Here is an 18,181-nt window from a genome sequence, read left to right on the forward strand (position 1 = left end):
AAGAGAAGTCTCACGCGCAGAACTACGAACTGGACGCTACAGAGGACGAAAGAAAGAAGTTGGTGTGTATAATGTGCGTGTAGCATCAGAGAGAATTGCAAGAGATGTCAGGGTCAACCCAGTGGAGACCCAAGATAAGTGACAAACCTATGCTCCAGAAGTTGGACAAACTGGGTATGACATCCCAGAAGAGTGGATTGAGCGACAAGATGAAAAGAAAACTCTCGAAGTAACAGCAACTGTTGGAGAGTGGGCTAATATACTAATGTGGCCCTTCTATCCTACACTGACCGCCTGTAAAGAGTTAACAAATAACTTCAGAGTCGCCTATTTAGGCGTTGCCCATGATGTGATGTTGAGAAAAGTAAAAACAGCAGCTTTACGCTGGTCACGGCAAGTGTTGAGAGAAATTAATGAAGAAAATCTGGATGATGAAGGAGATACAATTCCACCATTGTCAGGATTACAAGCGAGCCTCCCAAATCAGGACTTTCCTGCTGGATCTAGAGAGCAAAGTCTGCCAGCAATTCAAGCTGAAATTCAAGCAGATGGCAGGGAATTCCGTGAATTCAAGAAATTAAAGATGCTGGTGAGAGAGAAAGAACCAAATGAGGACCTAAAGGACTATTTGAAAGAAGTGTGGCCCCTTATTGACAGAGCTTCTAACAGCGAAGAGGGTAAATCTATGTGGCTGGCCCAAGTTACCAGTCAACCCATCAGTCGGGGTGAACCAGCACAAAACCATTATGCCAGGTTAGTGTTGGAAGATCCCAATGATGAAGATTCCCATATTGCTCGAGCTAAAGCTGGACTAGACAAAGGTCAAACATTAGTTCAAGTGTGGCATGGGCTAAAACAGACGATTTTGCCACAACGCTATGTTAGGGCACTGAGAGAGGTCACTAAGGGAAGAAGAGAGGAGATAACCTTTGTGAAAATGCCAATAATGGCACTACAGTCCCACAAATGGACGCGGTGGTAAAGAGCTGGGATTTGGAGCAGCAGTTCTATGAAGAAAAGAGAAAGAATGAGAGCACACCGAGATCAGGACAAAAACCAGTGGGAGTGGAGAAAAGAAATTCAGTGCCTAAACCACCACCTCCTCAGCCGCATCAAACACCACAGAGGAAAAATCAAAGGCCTCCAGCTGGACAATGGAGCTATCAGCCGAGAGGTCCACCACCACCACAATCGCGACCTACACCTGCACCTCATAGTGGTGGCTATCTCCCTAAAGAGGAGTACGACAAATTAACTCCAGAACAAAGGAAAGCCCTCCAGGAAGTCCGCCAAGCCTCAGCGGCGGCTGGAGGGCAGAAGAAGTAATGGGTTTGGAGGCGCGGGTCACGCTAGACCATGCCTACTGGGAGGGGGACAATAGCTACATTGATGTGGATGGAGAACCGTATCTGGTGGACACGGGAGCAGAGGTGTCCATGACCCGCAGAAGCCTCGAGACCAAGGGATACCTACTGATCCAGTATGCAAATGTGGCAACGGAGAAAAGACCATTTGGAATATGGAAAGGGGTAGTTTGGATAAAAGGCCCCTTTAATTTGATAACAGTCAAGGATTTGAGAGAATTGCATCGGCCCAAAAGGCTTCGAACTCTAATAAGACGACGAGTGAAAAAATTACAGGCAAGAGTTGTACGTATGGATATGACTCCAATTGGAAAGAGTTCGGTAAGCTGGTACAAAGAAGTGGATGTACCAGCTGTCACAGAAGAAAAGATTGAAGAAAGTGATTTCTCTGAAGCAGGGAAAGAAAAATTGAGGGAAATTATCTCCAAAGCTAAAGTAGCACGATTTAAAAATGATTGTGGATATTTGGGGGCTAAATACATTCATGTCATCGAAGGAGGAGTACATCCACCGGTGCGACAATATCCCTTGAACCCTGGAGCGGTTGAGGAAATGGATAAAATAGTAAAAGAATTGGAAGCTTTGGGGATCATTCGAGTGGAATTGAATCTGATCACTAACAGCCCCATCCAAGCAGTTAAGAAGCCAGAGTCGGCAGGAGGAGGCTGGAGACCAGTAATCAACTTCAAGGCTCTCAATCGACGAACAATAGCCAATAGAGCAAGTTTGATAAATCCCCAAGGAGCACTGAAAAGGTTTTGAATAATCAGGTCCCATCTTATCTTAGGGACCTCATAGTACCATATCACCCCAATAGAGTGCTTCGCTCTCAGACTGCAGGCTTACTTGTAGTTCCTAGGGTTTGTAAGAGTAGAATGGGAGGCAGAGCCTTCAGCTTTCAGGCTCCTCTCCTGTGGAACCAGCTCCCAATTCAGATCAGGGAGACAGACACCCTCTCTACTTTTAAGATTAGGCTTAAAACCTTCCTTTTTGCTAAAGCTTATAGTTAGGGCTGGATCAGGTGACCCTGAACCATCCCTTAGTTATGCTGCTATAGACTTAGACTGCTGGGGGGTTCCCATGATGCACTGAGTGTTTCTTTCTCTTTTTGCTCTGTATGCACCACTCTGCATTTAATCATTAGTGATTGATCTCTGCTCCCCTCCACAGCATGTCTTTTTCCTGGTTCTCTCCCCTCAGCCCCAACCAGTCCCGGCAGAAGACTGCCCCTCCCTGAGCCTGGTTCTGCTGGAGGTTTCTTCCTGTTAAAAGGGAGTTTTTCCTTCCCACTGTTGCCAAGTGCTTGCTCACAGGGGGTCGTTTTGACCATTGGGGTTTTTCCATAATTATTGTATGGCCTTGCCTTACAATATAAAGCGCCTTGGGGCAACTGTTTGTTGTGATTTGGCACTATATAAATAAAATTGATTTGATTTGATACATGATTGGTAACTTTGACGGTGCTTAATAGAGACATGAGCTACAGAACACCCAAATTTCCCAAAGGGGATCAATAAAGTATCAAAAATGTGCGTGTGTGTGTGTGTGTGCGTGCTATCTATTAACTAGCACAGAGCAGACTTCCGGTTATGGAGTGCCGCTGTCAAGCCGGATTAATTGGGCTCATTGCTAACTTTCTGCAAAAATCCTTGAAAAGAGACTGACAGCCTGTATTACTACAGCTGTAATAAGTACAGCTGTACTTCTTTTTCCTGTGTTGGGTACAAATGCTTCTCCCTCAGACTTGAGCTTGTCAACAAAGTTGTCCACCTCTTTGCCTTTAGCACCGAGTATCAGAGCCTTACTGGGTCCACTGGATCTGACAGTGGTAGGGGTGATCTTGGGCTTCTCAGGCTCTACGATGGAGTCTGTGATGATGGACCCTGTCAATTCTACCTTTTAAGCTTGGGGGAAGCTTTTCCAAAAATTATTCTATCCAAAAATCCTAAAAGTGGACAACAACTGTCTAAGGCATCGGCGGAAACCAACACGGCTAGCAACGACATGACCAATGCTAGCAATGATGCTAACGAAGATCACGAAGGAGCTAATGCTGATGGACCTTCAAACAGTGACATACTGGGTGCAATTCAGTCACTTCAGGACCACTTTGTCAAGCAGCCTGCTGGAATGCTGGAAGCAATTAATGACATTAAAGGTGACTTGGTGTCTCACTCCAGGAGGACTGGGGACGCGGAGGAGAGAATCTCACAAACGGAGGAAGATGTAACCGCCCTCCAACAAAAAGTTAAACAGATTGAGGGAACAGTGAAAGTACTAAATAGTAAAATCCAAGACCAAGAGGACAGAGAAAGATGCCCAAACTTAAGGCTGGTTGGTCTCCCTGAGACAACCGAAGGACCAGATGTATGCAACTTTTTGGAAAACTGGTTTCCTAAAGTACTAGGTGATGCTCTCACCCATGCTCCGGTAATTGAACAAACACATCGGGGGGGCAAAGTTAACATAATCTGGTCTTCAGCACCCAGACCAAATGTCGTGAAATTTCCCAACTATAAGGACCAGGACACTGAGAACAGCCAGACAGCAGAGGGAAGTGCGGTATAAAAACAAAGAGTCAGCTTCTTTCCAGATCTATCAGCTGAAACCCACCAGTGTCAACAGCATTTCGACAGAGTTAAGGCCCGGCTTTGGAGCATGAATATCCGCTACGGGTTGCTCTATCCGGCTCACCTGGTAATCACTCATGACTAGGGATGGGTATCGAGAACCAGTTCCTTTCAAGTATCATTAAGAAATTATTCGATCCACCGACATCAATAACCTTTTTGCTTAATGATTCCCTTATTGGTCTTTCAGAGTGGCCATTGTTTTTGGGGGTGTTTGTCAGGAAAATTATCATTTCTGTACATTGATTACAGACCCTGCAGCGGGTCTGTAATCTACTTTTCTGCAGCGCGGCTTTGCTTCAAACCTTGAACTAATCGATGCAGTGATTCGCAGATCGAAGCACTGCTTCATTGCTTTTGCTTTATCTTAATTTTCCCCCACTAAAACCCTAAAGAGCATATGTCTGTGAGTATTATTTACCTTTTTTATGTTAAACCCACCTGTTATGGTCTTCTGAAACAGCTGATAGATGTATTATAACTTAAAAACGGGACCGATGCTAACACGTTAGCATGTCTATGGCATTTTCAATGTTAAAGTTAGCATTAAGCTGTTAAAGCTGTTAGCACATTCGGGTGCATTTGTTTTATGTATAATAAGCGTTTGTTGTTGCAAAAGAGTCAAATGTATTACAAATTGTAATATTTTTTAAATTTATTTTGTTTATATATTAATAATAACAACCACAACAATAATATTAATAATAACTAATCTAATGATTTGTTATTATATACAATTTTAGAGAAAGAGACAAAAAGAACCTGAATAAAAACACAACAGAAAATATAAAACCAACTAAGAATGAACATACATAAATAAATAAATAAATACATACATACATACGTATAGAAATAAATAAGTGTTTCCTGTGAACACCCAAAGACTCTTACACCTCCATTTCATCCCTGTCTTATTTAAGTTTAATGAAAGTTTGTTTGGGTCAAACCATATTTTCAATTTGTTAATTTCTTCAGTGATTTCCACCACAACTATCTGCCAAGCTAGAAAACTGCTGCATCCTAGTAAGAGCAGAATACTACTGGAATGAATTTGAATAAGGAAAGTTTTTTTTTCTCACTAAATGGATGCTGTTTATTGTCTGGAATTGCCCCAGATTGCATTTCAGAGCTTCTAGAATTCAAACATTTTCGTGCAGGTGGTGTTGGGGGGTAATTTTGGGTTTCAGCTTTTTTTGTTTTTCACCATTTTCATCCCTGAATGTGTCAATTGTGTCACTTTTATTCAGATTAAAGTTACTAACTGGGACTCCTGTCTTGTTGCGAGAAAGAAATGAGAATCGTCCTCCGTTCTGTTCACACAGCTTCAAATGCTGCGCGGCTCTCTGCCGAGTCAAGTTAGAACAATAGAGTCCAGTCAGAATTAATAACTTCAAAGCAAAACATCGTTTTGTTTATTTTTATTTATGTCCAGAGATCAAGGATACAGTGACCAGTTTCATATTTCTTTACTTTAAGACTCAATGAAATACATAGAAAACCAGTAAAGCCTACTTTTAGTACAAAATTCACAAGAGGTATCGATAAGGGAATCGATAAGGAATCGGATCGATAAGCAGAATCAATAATGGCATCGATATCGATAAAATCTTATCAATACCCATTCCTACTCATGACTGTCAATGTCTGATCTTCAAGTCCATCATGGAGGCAGAGGAATATCTCCAGAAAATGCAGGCTACTCCACGAGGATGCTCCATTAGTTAAAAATGAGAAATTATCTCGGATCTGTCTTTTACCTCTCCACAAAACTTTGGCCAACACCTGCCACGAGAGGAATTGATGGGCTCGCACAGCGCACACTCTCTCTTTCAGCCGCTGGTGTGCACAAACAGTCATAGCAACAGGTGTACGAGGCATGAGGGGCAGCTACGACATTACACAGTTTGCATACGATTCCTGATTCCTTAATGCGCAACTCGACCAAATTCACACTATGTGTGAAGGGGCCCTAAACCAGGGCAATATGATTTGGGATTCAAACAGTGGAAGGACAGAGGACTGAGCAAGATAAAAGGCTTGTATAATGAAGGAACTCTGATGTCATTCCAACAGTTTCTCAATAAGTGCTTCCATGGAAGCATTTGTTTTTAATACTTGCAAATTAGGAGTTTTGTTTATTCTGAACTTAAAACCACCCTGGTGATGCCTTCATTAAGTTTCCGTCAAGTAAAAGACAACAGTAAATACCTGTAGAGGGCTCGGCCAGCCTCCACAGCCATCCAATCAATTGCAAAGTCCATCTGCCTGACAAAAGATGACATGCGAGTGGCCACGGTGTGGGCTGCACTCAAAACCACGCTGGGCTGCACCCTCATGATCCTGCAGGAGGCAACACACAGCACATACACACAAAACATTTTGACACTGTTCTGAAATAAAGTCGAAAGGTCTGGAATTAGTGGCCATGCCAGATTTCTACACACTTAAGCCCAGGTTACACATAGACGGTTTTGTCCGCGGGTAGTACGTAGACCGAAGTTCGCGGTAGTTCCAGCTGTTTTCGTGGTGGAAAGGGGCAGAGCATTTCGCCTGCGTTTTGAGCGCCGTACTAGCCGCAAATACGCGGATAAAACACCGCTAAATCCACCGAATAAAGCGGAGTTTTGACGCCGTAGCATCTGGCACACATCAGGCAACGAGGGTTAATACTCAGTTCTATCCTTTACAATCGCAGGTTAAGACGCGCGTGAGAACGGCGGTGTTCTGCAGCCACCGATAATGCCCTGTGTACCGCTGGATTTATCCAGGCAAATCCTGCATTACTCCAGGAACTTTTGCTTATAGGCACCGCCCCCAGAGTATAATAGGCTGAAGCAGCTGTCAGTGCAGGGGGAGGGAGTGACAGGGAGCTCATCTCTCAGCCTTTTCTTTTCTCTCTTTTTCCCCTCCTCAACGTGTTGCTCGTTTCCACCACAGGGCTACCCTCTGCTTCTGAACCAGACCTCTTGGTAAGTCCTTGCCAATTTTATTTTAGGAGGTATACTGGAGCTTCTCTGCAAAAATATCTGGAGCTGGCCGCGAGTGAGAGACCTGCATGCAGCGCGCTAGCGTTTTTATACTGACCGCCGCCTATCGGCCGTTTGGAACGCCGTTAACTGGGAGGTGGCGTTTAGAACAGCGTACTGTCTGCTAGCGCTGCCATTTTGTCTGCCTCTGTCGCCGGTTAAAATGCCTTTGAGGATGCCGATGTGGGCTCTATCGCCGTTTTACATGCCGTTGGTTAGGGATACAACGCCGGCCGCCAATTACGGCGGTGTAAACTGCGGCACTACAGGAAGGGGCAGGATGACATGGCGATTAAAAAGTATCAAACGCCATTGTTCGCGTTGTCTCCATCATCAGGCCACTTCTCCGGGAGCGCTCCCGGAATTATTCGACATGTTGAATAATTTTTTCATCGATTCCCGGTGAAGCCGGAACCAAACCACGCCACCGTGCGCCGGCGTTAACTACGGCGTTTAATCCCTATAACAACATGGAGGGGGCAAAATCTCTGCCGGGACGCTTCCGGGAGAGTTTACCGTCTATGTGTAAACGGGGCTTTACACAGCTGCACATCCAGGCAGCGGTTTATTTTTTGGGGTCTGTGTGCCCATCCGTTCATGTGTGAACAAAATAACTCAACCTCAATTCAAAGGGACAGGGAAAAAATGTACAAATCTGTCCAAAATATCTTAGTTTTGTAAAATATAAAACAGGTGTACACAATGTACACAGGTCAGGCCAGCAACCATGTACTGGTACAAGCACATCTCTGCATCGCCCATGCTACAGAAACACCTAAGATAGCAACCACCCAGTCAGACCACCACCATAGTACATACATGTCATTCAGTGATACTACAACCCCAATTCCAATGAAGTTGGGATGTTGTGTAAAATGTAAATAAAAAAACAGAATACAATGATTTGCAAATCCTCTTCAACCTTATTCAATTGAATACACCACAAAGACATGATATTTAATGTTCAAACTGATAGACTTTATTGTTTTTGTGCAAATATTTGCTCATTTTGAAATGGATGTCTGCAACACATTTCAAAAAAGCTGGGACAGTGGTATGTTTACCACTGTGTTACATCACCTTTCCTTCTAACAACCCTCAATAAGCATTTGGGAACTGAGGACACTAACTGTTGAAGCTTTGTAGGTGGAATTCTTTCCCGTTCTTGCTTGATGTACGACTTCAGTTGTTCAACAGTGCGGGGTCTCTGTTGTAATGCACCACACATTTTTAATGGGCAACAGATCTGGACTGCAGGCAGGCCAGTCTAGTACCCGAACTCTTTCACTACGAAGCCATGCTGTTGTAACACGTGCAGAATGTGGCTTGGCACTGTCTTGCTGAAATAAGCAGGGACGTCCCTGAAAAAGACGCTGCTTGGATGGCAGCATGTGTTGCTCCAAAACTTGGATGTACCTTTCAGCACTGATGGTGCCATCACAGATGTGTAAGTTGCCCACGCCATGGGCACTAACACACCCCCATACCATCACAGATGATGGCTTTTGAACTTTGTGCTGGTAACAATCTGGATGGTCTTTTTCCTCTTTTGGCCGGAGGACACAACGTCCATGATTTCCAAAAAAAATTTGAAACATGGACTCAGACCACAGCACACTTTTCCACTCTGCGTCTGTCCATTTCAAATGAGCTCGGCCCAGAGAAGGCAGTGGCGTTTCTGGATGTTGTTGATGTATGGCTTTCGCTTTGCATGGTAGAGTTTTAACTTGCACTTGTAGATGTAGCGACGAACTGTGTTAACTGACCATGGTTTTCTGAAGTTTTCCTGAGCCCACACAGTAAGATCCTTTACACAATGATGGATCGAAGGTCACGGGCATTCAATGTTGGTTTTCGGCCTTGCCGCTTATGTGTAGAAAGTTCTCCAGATTCTCTGAATCTTCTGATTATATTATGGACTGTAGATGACGGAATCCCTAAATTCCTTGCAACTGAACATTGAGAAACATTGTTCTTAAACTGTTGGACTATTTTTTCATGCAGTTGTTCACAAAGTGGTGATACTCACCCCATATTTGCTTGTGAATGGCTGACCCTTTTGGGGATGGTCCTTTTACACCCAATCATGACACTCACCTGTTTACAATTATGTGTTCTTTGAGCATTCATCAACTTTCCCAGTCTTTTGTTGCCCCGTCCCAACTTTTTTGAAATGTGTTGCAGACATCTATTTCAAAATGAGCAAATATTTGCACAAAAACAACAAAGCCTATCTGTTGTTTTATATCTTGTCTTTGTGGTGTAATGAAGTGGATTTTCAAATCATTGTATTCTTTTTTATTAAAATTTTACACAATGTCCCAGCTTCACTGGAATTGGGGTTGTATAACATGTAGAGTATGCACACACACAACCACATATTATACTGTACATACATACATTGTCTTTACCCGCTTACTCTAATCAAGGGTGACAAGGGGGTTGGTGCCTATCCCAGCAGTCATAGGGTGAGAAGCAGAATACGCCCTGGACAGGACGCCAGTCTATCACACTTAAAAACATGATGAATTGCAATTTTGCTCATAAAGATCTTACTGCACATCTTCAGGCAATTTTTACAGCACTAACTATGTGTGGTTTTTGAGTTTCTGGACAGACAGACTAACTAACTAAGATACACAGATTTGGGCCTCATAGAATTATGGTATAGATGTTGATTTATTGCTGAAAATACAGAGTAAAAATATGTTAAACTCAGCAGTGTGGCTGGTAAACTGAAATGCTAAACAAAAAGGTGCAAATTGTGGGTCACTCATTAATTGAAAGACCCTTGGTTTAATCACTGGTTCCTCCTGTCTCTGTACTGAAGGGGTCTTCAGCCTTAATTTCAAATACTGTCAGTTTCTTTGGATATAGATGTCTCCCAAATGCTTGCATGTAAACATAATCAAGCTCTTACTTCTGACTACTGTGTGCTTGTTGGTGCGAAAGATGGACAACTCACTCATAGAAGTCTGATTTTGAGATCTTAAGGTAAGTACAGTCACGGAGGGCCTTGATGGTAAAGTTGAGGGGCTCTCCAGTGAGCACAGCAAGCTGACCCACCATTCCGCCTGCCTGAGTTACAAACAAGCAGACCTCTTCCTGCTTGTTGATCAAACGCTGGTAGACGTGCAAACAACCAGACAAGACAAAGTGTAGGCTCACATCCTTAGGAAAAAGAAACATGCAGAAAAATCAAAAATAACAAAGGAATAAAAAACATGATTGAATTATCTGTCACATTTACTTTATTGTGGCATGTTAGGAAACAGCACAAAAATGCTGGATTGTGAGTGGCTCTGTGCTGTGGTACTCAAACCCGTGACTTCCACCGTACAGAGTGGTCCTTTGAACAGTAGATTTCTGATTAGATGTTCCTCTCATATAATAACAGCTATTCCATTAATCGTTCCAAAGTACATGTCTTGCATAATGTACCTGGTCTCCCTGTCTGGCTAAAATAGCTCCGGCTTTTGCGTGGTGCAGAGTCACTTTCCCATTTAACAAGGCTGGATCCTAGGTTAAAAAACAAGTGACAAAAAAGGCCAAGTTGTTTTAAGAACTAAAGCAAAGTCAACTCACACTATGTGAAAGGTCTTCATTTTTTGTTGTTAACCTTTGGATGAAAAGCCAACATGCAGAAATACAGAGATCAAAATGTTGATACAGAACTCTGACAGAAAACTGGAATAAATGGACTGTATTTATATAGCGCTTTTCCATCTGTATCAGATGCTCAAAGTGCTTTACAATTATGCCTCACATTCACACAAAAACACACACATCGTGTCAGGGTGCTGCCATACAAGTTACTCACTATACACGAGGAAGACGTAAAACATTTATTTTAATCAAACCAAATAAAGCTAGGAAGCTTAGCAGTTGATCAGAAGAGTTGGCAAAGGGCAGCAACTTCAGGAGGGCGTAGAGTGAGGTGCAAACACTCACACAGCAGCCAGAGGCAGACTATGACAATTAATGTCTGTTCTTCCACCGAATATGCGTTTAACACAGCCTGTATAAAAAGCTTTAATTCTGAGAGTTTTTTCTTGAGACATTAGAGGCGCTCCGATCGTAAATTATTCAACATGATATTCAACATGTTGGATTGTCTTGGCCCAATATCGCAGCGTGTGATGTGTCCCCCGATGACAAACGAGCACGCAGCCTGCTGAATGTGACGTGTAGCCAATCAGAAAGCAAGGGGACAGATGCACAGTGGAAAAGAAAATCAGAACAACTGTTCTGACTTGCCAGAATATCCGGTGGTTGCGCTGTCTCCACTCCTTTAAAGAACACCTTTTCTTTTTGTATTGTTTTTTTCCCTGTTTTAAACAGTCCACAAACTATCTCCATCTCTTTACTTTGAAGTCACGTTTAATCTAGAGCGATTTTGCGAGATTTCCTGTCTAACCTGGGAATGTTTGTATGTGGTGTGTTGTTTTTACCGTGTGGATGAACACCACACACTGTACTCGTACAACCAAACCTGTCAGATCTATGATTTTTTTAGCTCCACGGGTGTGGTTTCTCAGGTTTTGGAAACCAGCAGATAATTTTAAAATCATGTCGTGTGAACCAGGCATTATCAGGACAAAATCATCAGGGTATGTAAACTTTTGATCAGGGTCATTTGGTTAGTTTCTGATGTCATTATGATTTAGAAAGCGTAAAGACAGTTGTTTGACAATAAACAGCTTCACCCAATCACTAACCATGAGTGAAAAAAAGTTTTTGTGTTATTCATATTATCTGAAAAATGGCCAAAAAAAACCCTAATATTCTTCCAGGGTATGTAAACTTTTTAGCACAACTGTAAGCACACCAAATGGCAAATGTCAGTGCTTCCCAGTTGCTCCATGATCTAAGCCATACACACGCACACCAAGGCCACTTGGCAAACAAACAAACCTCAATATTCATGAGTTTGAGGACATCTTTCTGAGCGTCTTCAAACAGAGCAGCACTGGATCGACAGGTTACAGGTAAAAATATACTGTCCACAACTGACTCTTCTTCTGGATACAAGTAGATCCCAGATGGAACCTCATCCACTGTTACCCTTCTCTCCCTCTGGTCCTGAGATACAGACTGCAAAGATATCCAAAGGCAAGTTCAATGACTGTCATTCAAAAAATATCCTCCTGTTAAAAATGTTTTGCTTCAGTAAAAAATTTAAAAGCAATTTAAAAAGTCAAGATCTAAGTTAAAATATGGCCAACAATGTCCATATACAAATAATGTTGCATGCCCTCATTTCATTATGACAATACTGCTTTGTCCTCAAATGAAAATCACTGAAGCTGCGAAGAATGACCAAAATGCAAGTCATTTAATACTTCCTTTCATGTGTGATTTTATGTCAAGTGTTTGCAGTGTACAAACCCGAGTAAAGGTAGGAGGAGTGTTTCCTTCCTCTGCTGACAGAGAGATCCGTCCTCTTTCATATGCCATATCAAAATCTGATCTCAAGCTTTTCTGTATACCTGGACAACAAAACACAGATGTATCCTTCAGTCTAAAGCTGAAATGCTGCTATGGTTCCCAGAAAAAACAACGGCACCTAAAATATAGGTGGCATAAATAGATAGACTGCCCCATTTAACACACATCTTACAAACATGGAGGCATAGCCTCGATATTTCAAAAATTTACATGAATGTAAAGTTGATGTTAGCTTTAGCTAGATGATTTACACTCAACAAAAATATAAACGCAACACTTTTGGTTTTGCTCCCATTTTGTATGAGATGTCCCGGTACGTGGACAGGGGTCCTGTTTTTACGGTTCGCCGGCTGCTTGCTTCGCGCCGCCGGGGCCGCAGTTTCCAATATTTGGTGGACTGGGAGGGTTACGGTCCCGAGGAGCGGTCCTGGGTTCCCTCCCGTTTTGTGTTGGAGCCCGATCTTGTCCGTGCCTTTCATGCGACAAGTCCTGCGGCTCCTGGGCCGTCTGGGGTCAGCCCTTAAGGGGGGGAGTACTGTCAGGCTTTAGGTTCTGTTTGCTGCTTTCCTGGTTTTGGTTTGATTGTTTTGTTTTGTTTTGTCTCTTGCTGGGGTTTTTCCTGCTTGGGTCTGTCTGTCACTTTATTTCGACATGTGTTATTTTATGATCAAAAACTATTATTCTCACATGAATTATCTCCAAACTTCATCGGTGGTGATAGCAAAATTTTCAAACAGTGCTGCAACTGAAAAAAAATAATGAACACATGCTAGCCATCTGACCACACAGTGCAGGATAAAACGCAACCGGAGGTGGAACTATGGCTGACTGTAAATCTGGGCAAAGTAGCACAATAATAATAGTGTGCCCCATACGTTGTAGGTCACTAAATTCGATATAGAGAATAAGCGAAGTGCGCAATGCATCTGCGAATGCGTGGCTCAAACGGGGTCAAAAATTCCAACTACCAAACACACACCACTACCACTGAATTTTGTATACGGTAGCGTTAGCAGACTGTGAAAGTTAAGGCTTAAAGGGATTGTTTCAAAGGCTTTAAGCCTTAAGCGATGCATACAATAATGACAGGTGCGCATTGTGCTGTTTTCAAATGCTCAAATGGAATTTATAGGCTTAAAAGGTGGCTGAAAACACAAAATTGCAAGGCTCAACCGAATCCACCTAAAGACAGAAAGAAGAAGAAATGTGGTTGTAAACCTCCGTTCATTCTACACAATTTCCCCACAGAAAAGAAAGATCCAGACGGATGTAAAAGACAGACTTAAATTGTAAGTTTCTTGCACACATTTATTTTGTCAATATTCTGAAACCGTGCAGAATTACACTCAACAAAAATATAAACGCAACACTTTTGGTTTTGCTCCCATTTTGTATGAGATGAACTCAAAGATCTAAAACTTTTTCCACATACACAATATCACCATTTCCCTCAAATATTGTTCACAAACCAGTCTAAATCTGTGATAGTGAGCACTTCTCCTTTGGTGAGATAATCCATCCCACCTCACAGGTGTGCCATATCAAGATGCTGATTAGACACCATGATTAGTGCACAGGTGTGCCTTAGACTGTCCACAATAAAAGGCCACTCTGAAAGGTGCAGTTTTGTTTTATTGGGGGGGGGGGATACCAGTCAGTATCTGGTGTGACCACCATTTGCCTCATGCAATGCAACACATCTCCTTCGCATAGAGTTGATCACGTTGTCAATTGTGGCCTGTGGAATGTTGGTCCACTCCTTTTCAATGGCTGTGCAAAGTTGCTGGATATTGGCAAGAACTGGTACACGCTGTCGTATACGCCGGTCCAGAGCATCCCAAACATGCTCAATGGGTGACATGTCCGGTGAGTATGCCGGCCATGCAAGAACTGTGACATTTTCAGCTTCCAAGAATTGTGTACAGATCCTTGCAACATGGGGCCGTGCATTATCCTGCTGCAACATGAGGTGATGTTCTTGGATGTATGGCACAACAATGGGCCTCAGGATCTCGTCACGGTATCTCTGTGCATTCAAAATGCCATCAATAAAATGCACCTGTGTTCTTCATCCATAACAGACGCCTGCCCATACCATAACCCCACGCCACCATGGGCCACTCGATCCACAACATTGACATCAGAAAACCGCTCACCCACACGACGCCACACACGCTGTCTGCCATCTGCCCTGAACAGTGTGAACCGGGATTCATCCGTGAAGAGAACACCTCTCCAACGTGCCAAACGCCAGTGAATGTGAGCATTTGCCCACTCAAGTCGGTTACGACGACGAACTGGAGTCAGGTCGAGACCCCGATGAGGACGATGAGCATGCAGATGAGCTTCCCTGAGACGGTTTCTGACAGTTTGTGCAGAAATTCTTTGGTTATGCAAACCGATTGTTTCAGCAGCTGTCCGAGTGGCTGGTCTCAGACGATCTTGGAGGTGAACATGCTGGATGTGGAGGTCCTGGGCTGGTGTGGTTACACGTGGTCTGCGGTTGTGAGGCTGGTCGGATGTACTGCCAAATTCTCTGAAACACCTTTGGAGACGGCTTATGGTAGAGAAATGAACATTCAATACACGAGCAACAGCTCTGGTTGACATTCCTGCTGTCAGCATGCCAATTACACGCTCCCTCAAATCTTGCGACATCTGTGGCATTGTGCTGTGTGATAAAACTGCACCTTTCAGAGTGGCCTTTTATTGTGGGCAGTCTAAGGCACACCTGTGCACTAATCATGGTGTCTAATCAGCATCTTGATATGGCACACCTGTGAGATGGGATGGATTATCTCAGCAAAGGAGAAGTGCTCACTATCACAGATTTAGACTGGTTTGTGAACAATATTTGAGGGAAATGGTGATATTGTGTATGTGGAAAAAGTTTTACATCTTTGAGTTCATCTCATACAAAACGGGAGCAAAACCAAAAGTGTTGCGTTTATATTTTTGTTGAGTGTATGATTGCTAACTGTTTAACAAACATTACAAGCTTTGCTTTTCTTTCAAACTCTCCATCCTGTGGCTCTGATATAGCCAGTTAGCACAGCTACAGCCAGCAGCTAAAAACAGAGACACACACCCGCGGTGGCTTAAAAACGAGCACTTTTGAACCATTGGATTAAAATTCAGGGACAGCATGTCATGACACATTTGGAAACCCGCTTCTTCAGCATGACATTTCAGGATCAAATACTACAGCTGCACAGAGCTACAATTGTGACTCAAAGTGCCAAAAAAGGACACAGAATGCAAACAGAAAGACAGCAATGGATACAGCTAATAAACAAGGCCATCAGTGGTTTGAGCTCTCAAACTGCAGAAACATTTTTGCATTCTCCTGGTTACCAGATGTCTACATTTACTGCTGCATAAACATAACTATCCCTGTTTATTAGGGATGTGGAGATTAATTGATATGAACTGGTATCTAGATACAAATGTGCGTGATGCAAGTATATCGATTTATTCAGTGTGCATCGATTCAATTGTCTGAAATTCCGATGCATCGGTTGCTGCGTGCTTACATCAATTTTTTTTCTGAGGCACACTGAATGGACCATCACTGACGAAAGCCTGCAAGCACATTTCTACCACAACAAATGTATTTCAAAATGGAGACCAGTGAGAACAGCAGGAAGTAGTTGGAAGACATTTCGATGCACATAAAACATTTAAATCAGGCGCTTGGAGATATTTTAGGTTTTTTTAAAGATGGGAAACTTAAGAAGACAAAGGTTATTTGGAAAGAATCCTGTGGCCGCCGCTGCGCCACTTGGCAAGACTGGTAAGAAAGTATCTCAAATTACTGTTTCCAAGGTGGTACTTTCTCAATGAATGACTCACTTTAAGTCACTCATTTAGAGTGACGTTTTACTGTTTACTGTTTCAGTTCTGACAGTGTGATCAAACAGGTTCCACATATGAGGGAACTGATTCTTGTTCCTTAATGTTGCATCTGGTAAATTTGCTGCTTATAAGAAGTAAAGCAAATCCTCTGCCTCTATTAGAATCAGAAAAAGTAGAAGAATACCATAGTATCATACTGAATTGCAGCTTCTTATTTTCTATTTAAATTTCTGGTATAATTTCTTTGCAGCATGTTGAATTGCATCATATCGCTCCAAATCGCATCGTATCACATTGTGAGGAATTGAATCGCCGCCAACTGGAGATGTTTGGGTTAAAGAGTTTCATTTTCAAGCAGCCTCACAAGAAAATTAACTGTTACCAAGTCTGAAGCAAATTAACAACTGTGGAACATCAATAAATTGTTCCAATTATGTCTGGTTTGAGGATGCCTGAGGACTATATACACCTAACACTGGAAAAGATGAGTAGGGCACCATCACCATTCCACCTTCTTCTTGTGGAAGACTAAAACAGTTAAATGTGGTCTATTAAACATTAGGTCTCTCTCTTCTAAGTCCCTGTTAGTAAATGATATAATAATTGATCAACATATTGATTTATTCTGCCTTACAGAAACCTGGTTACAGCAGGATGAATATGTTAGTTTAAATGAGTCAACACCCCCGAGTCACACTAACTGCCAGAATGCTCGTAGCACGGGCCGAGGCGGAGGATTAGCAGCAATCTTCCATTCCAGCTTATTAATTAATCAAAAATCCAGACAGAGCTTTAATTCATTTGAAAGCTTGACTCTTAGTCTTGTCCATCCAAATTGGAAGTCCCAAAAACCAGTTTTATTTGTTATTATCTATCGTCCACCTGGTCGTTACTGTGAGTTTCTCTGTGAATTTTCAGACCTTTTGTCTGACTTAGTGCTTAGCTCAGATAAGATAATTATAGTGGGCGATTTTAACATCCACACAGATGCTAAGAATGACAGCCTCAACACCGCATTTAATCTATTATTAGACTCAATTGGCTTTGCTCAAAATGTAAATGAGTCCACCCACCACTTTAATCATATCTTAGATCTTGTTCTGACTTATGGTATGGAAATTGAAGACTTAACAGTATTCCCTGAAAACTGCCTTCTGTCTGATCATTTCTTAATAACATTTACATTTACTCTGATGGACTACCCAGCAGTGGGGAATAAGTTTCATTACACTAGAAGTCTTTCAGAAAGCGCTGTAACTAGGTTTAAGGATATGATTCCTTCTTTATGTTCTCTAATGCCATATACCAACACAGTGCAGAGTAGCTACCTAAACTCTGTAAGTGAGATAGAGTATCTCGTCAATAGTTTTACATCCTCATTGAAGACAACTTTGGATGCTGTAGCTCCTCTGAAAAAGAGAGCTTTAAATCAGAAGTGCCTGACTCCGTGGTATAACTCACAAACTCGCAGCTTAAAGCAGATAACCCGTAAGTTGGAGAGGAAATGGCGTCTCACTAATTTAGAAGATGTTCACTTAGCCTGGAAAAAGAGTCTGTTGCTCTATAAAAAAGCCCTCCGTAAAGCTAGGACATCTTACTACTCATCACTAATTGAAGAAAATAAGAACAACCCCAGGTTTCTTTTCAGCACTGTAGCCAAGCTGACAAAGAGTCAGAGCTCTATTGAGCCGAGTATTCCTTTAACTTTAACTAGTAATGACTTCATGACTTTCTTTGCTAATAAAATTTTAACTATTAGAGAAAAAATTACTCATAACCATCCCAAAGACGTATCGTTATCTTTGGCTGCTTTCAATGATGCCGGTATTTGGTTAGACTCTTTCTCTCCGATTGTTCT

At 42.4% G+C, this 18,181-nt stretch overlaps 1 protein-coding gene across 3 annotated transcripts in view; it reads right to left on the reverse strand.

The window, feature by feature from the left end:
* The window catches only part of pnpla6 (patatin-like phospholipase domain containing 6), a 224,248-nt gene that overhangs the window by 119,918 nt on the left and 86,149 nt on the right, over positions 1-18,181 (reverse strand). For all 3 annotated transcript variants that reach the window (XM_034187299.1, XM_034187301.1, XM_034187298.1), the window contains exons 14-18: positions 12,409-12,509; positions 11,935-12,114; positions 10,462-10,539; positions 9,986-10,191; positions 6,203-6,334 (exon numbers count right to left, since the gene is read on the reverse strand). In XM_034187299.1, coding sequence (XP_034043190.1) covers positions 6,203-6,334; positions 9,986-10,191; positions 10,462-10,539; positions 11,935-12,114; positions 12,409-12,509 — 697 coding nt within the window. The remainder of the gene's footprint in view (positions 1-6,202; positions 6,335-9,985; positions 10,192-10,461; positions 10,540-11,934; positions 12,115-12,408; positions 12,510-18,181) is intronic.

This window comes from Thalassophryne amazonica, chromosome 15, assembly GCF_902500255.1.
Source record: "Thalassophryne amazonica chromosome 15, fThaAma1.1, whole genome shotgun sequence".
In the NCBI taxonomy this organism is placed as follows: Eukaryota; Metazoa; Chordata; class Actinopteri; order Batrachoidiformes; family Batrachoididae; genus Thalassophryne; species Thalassophryne amazonica.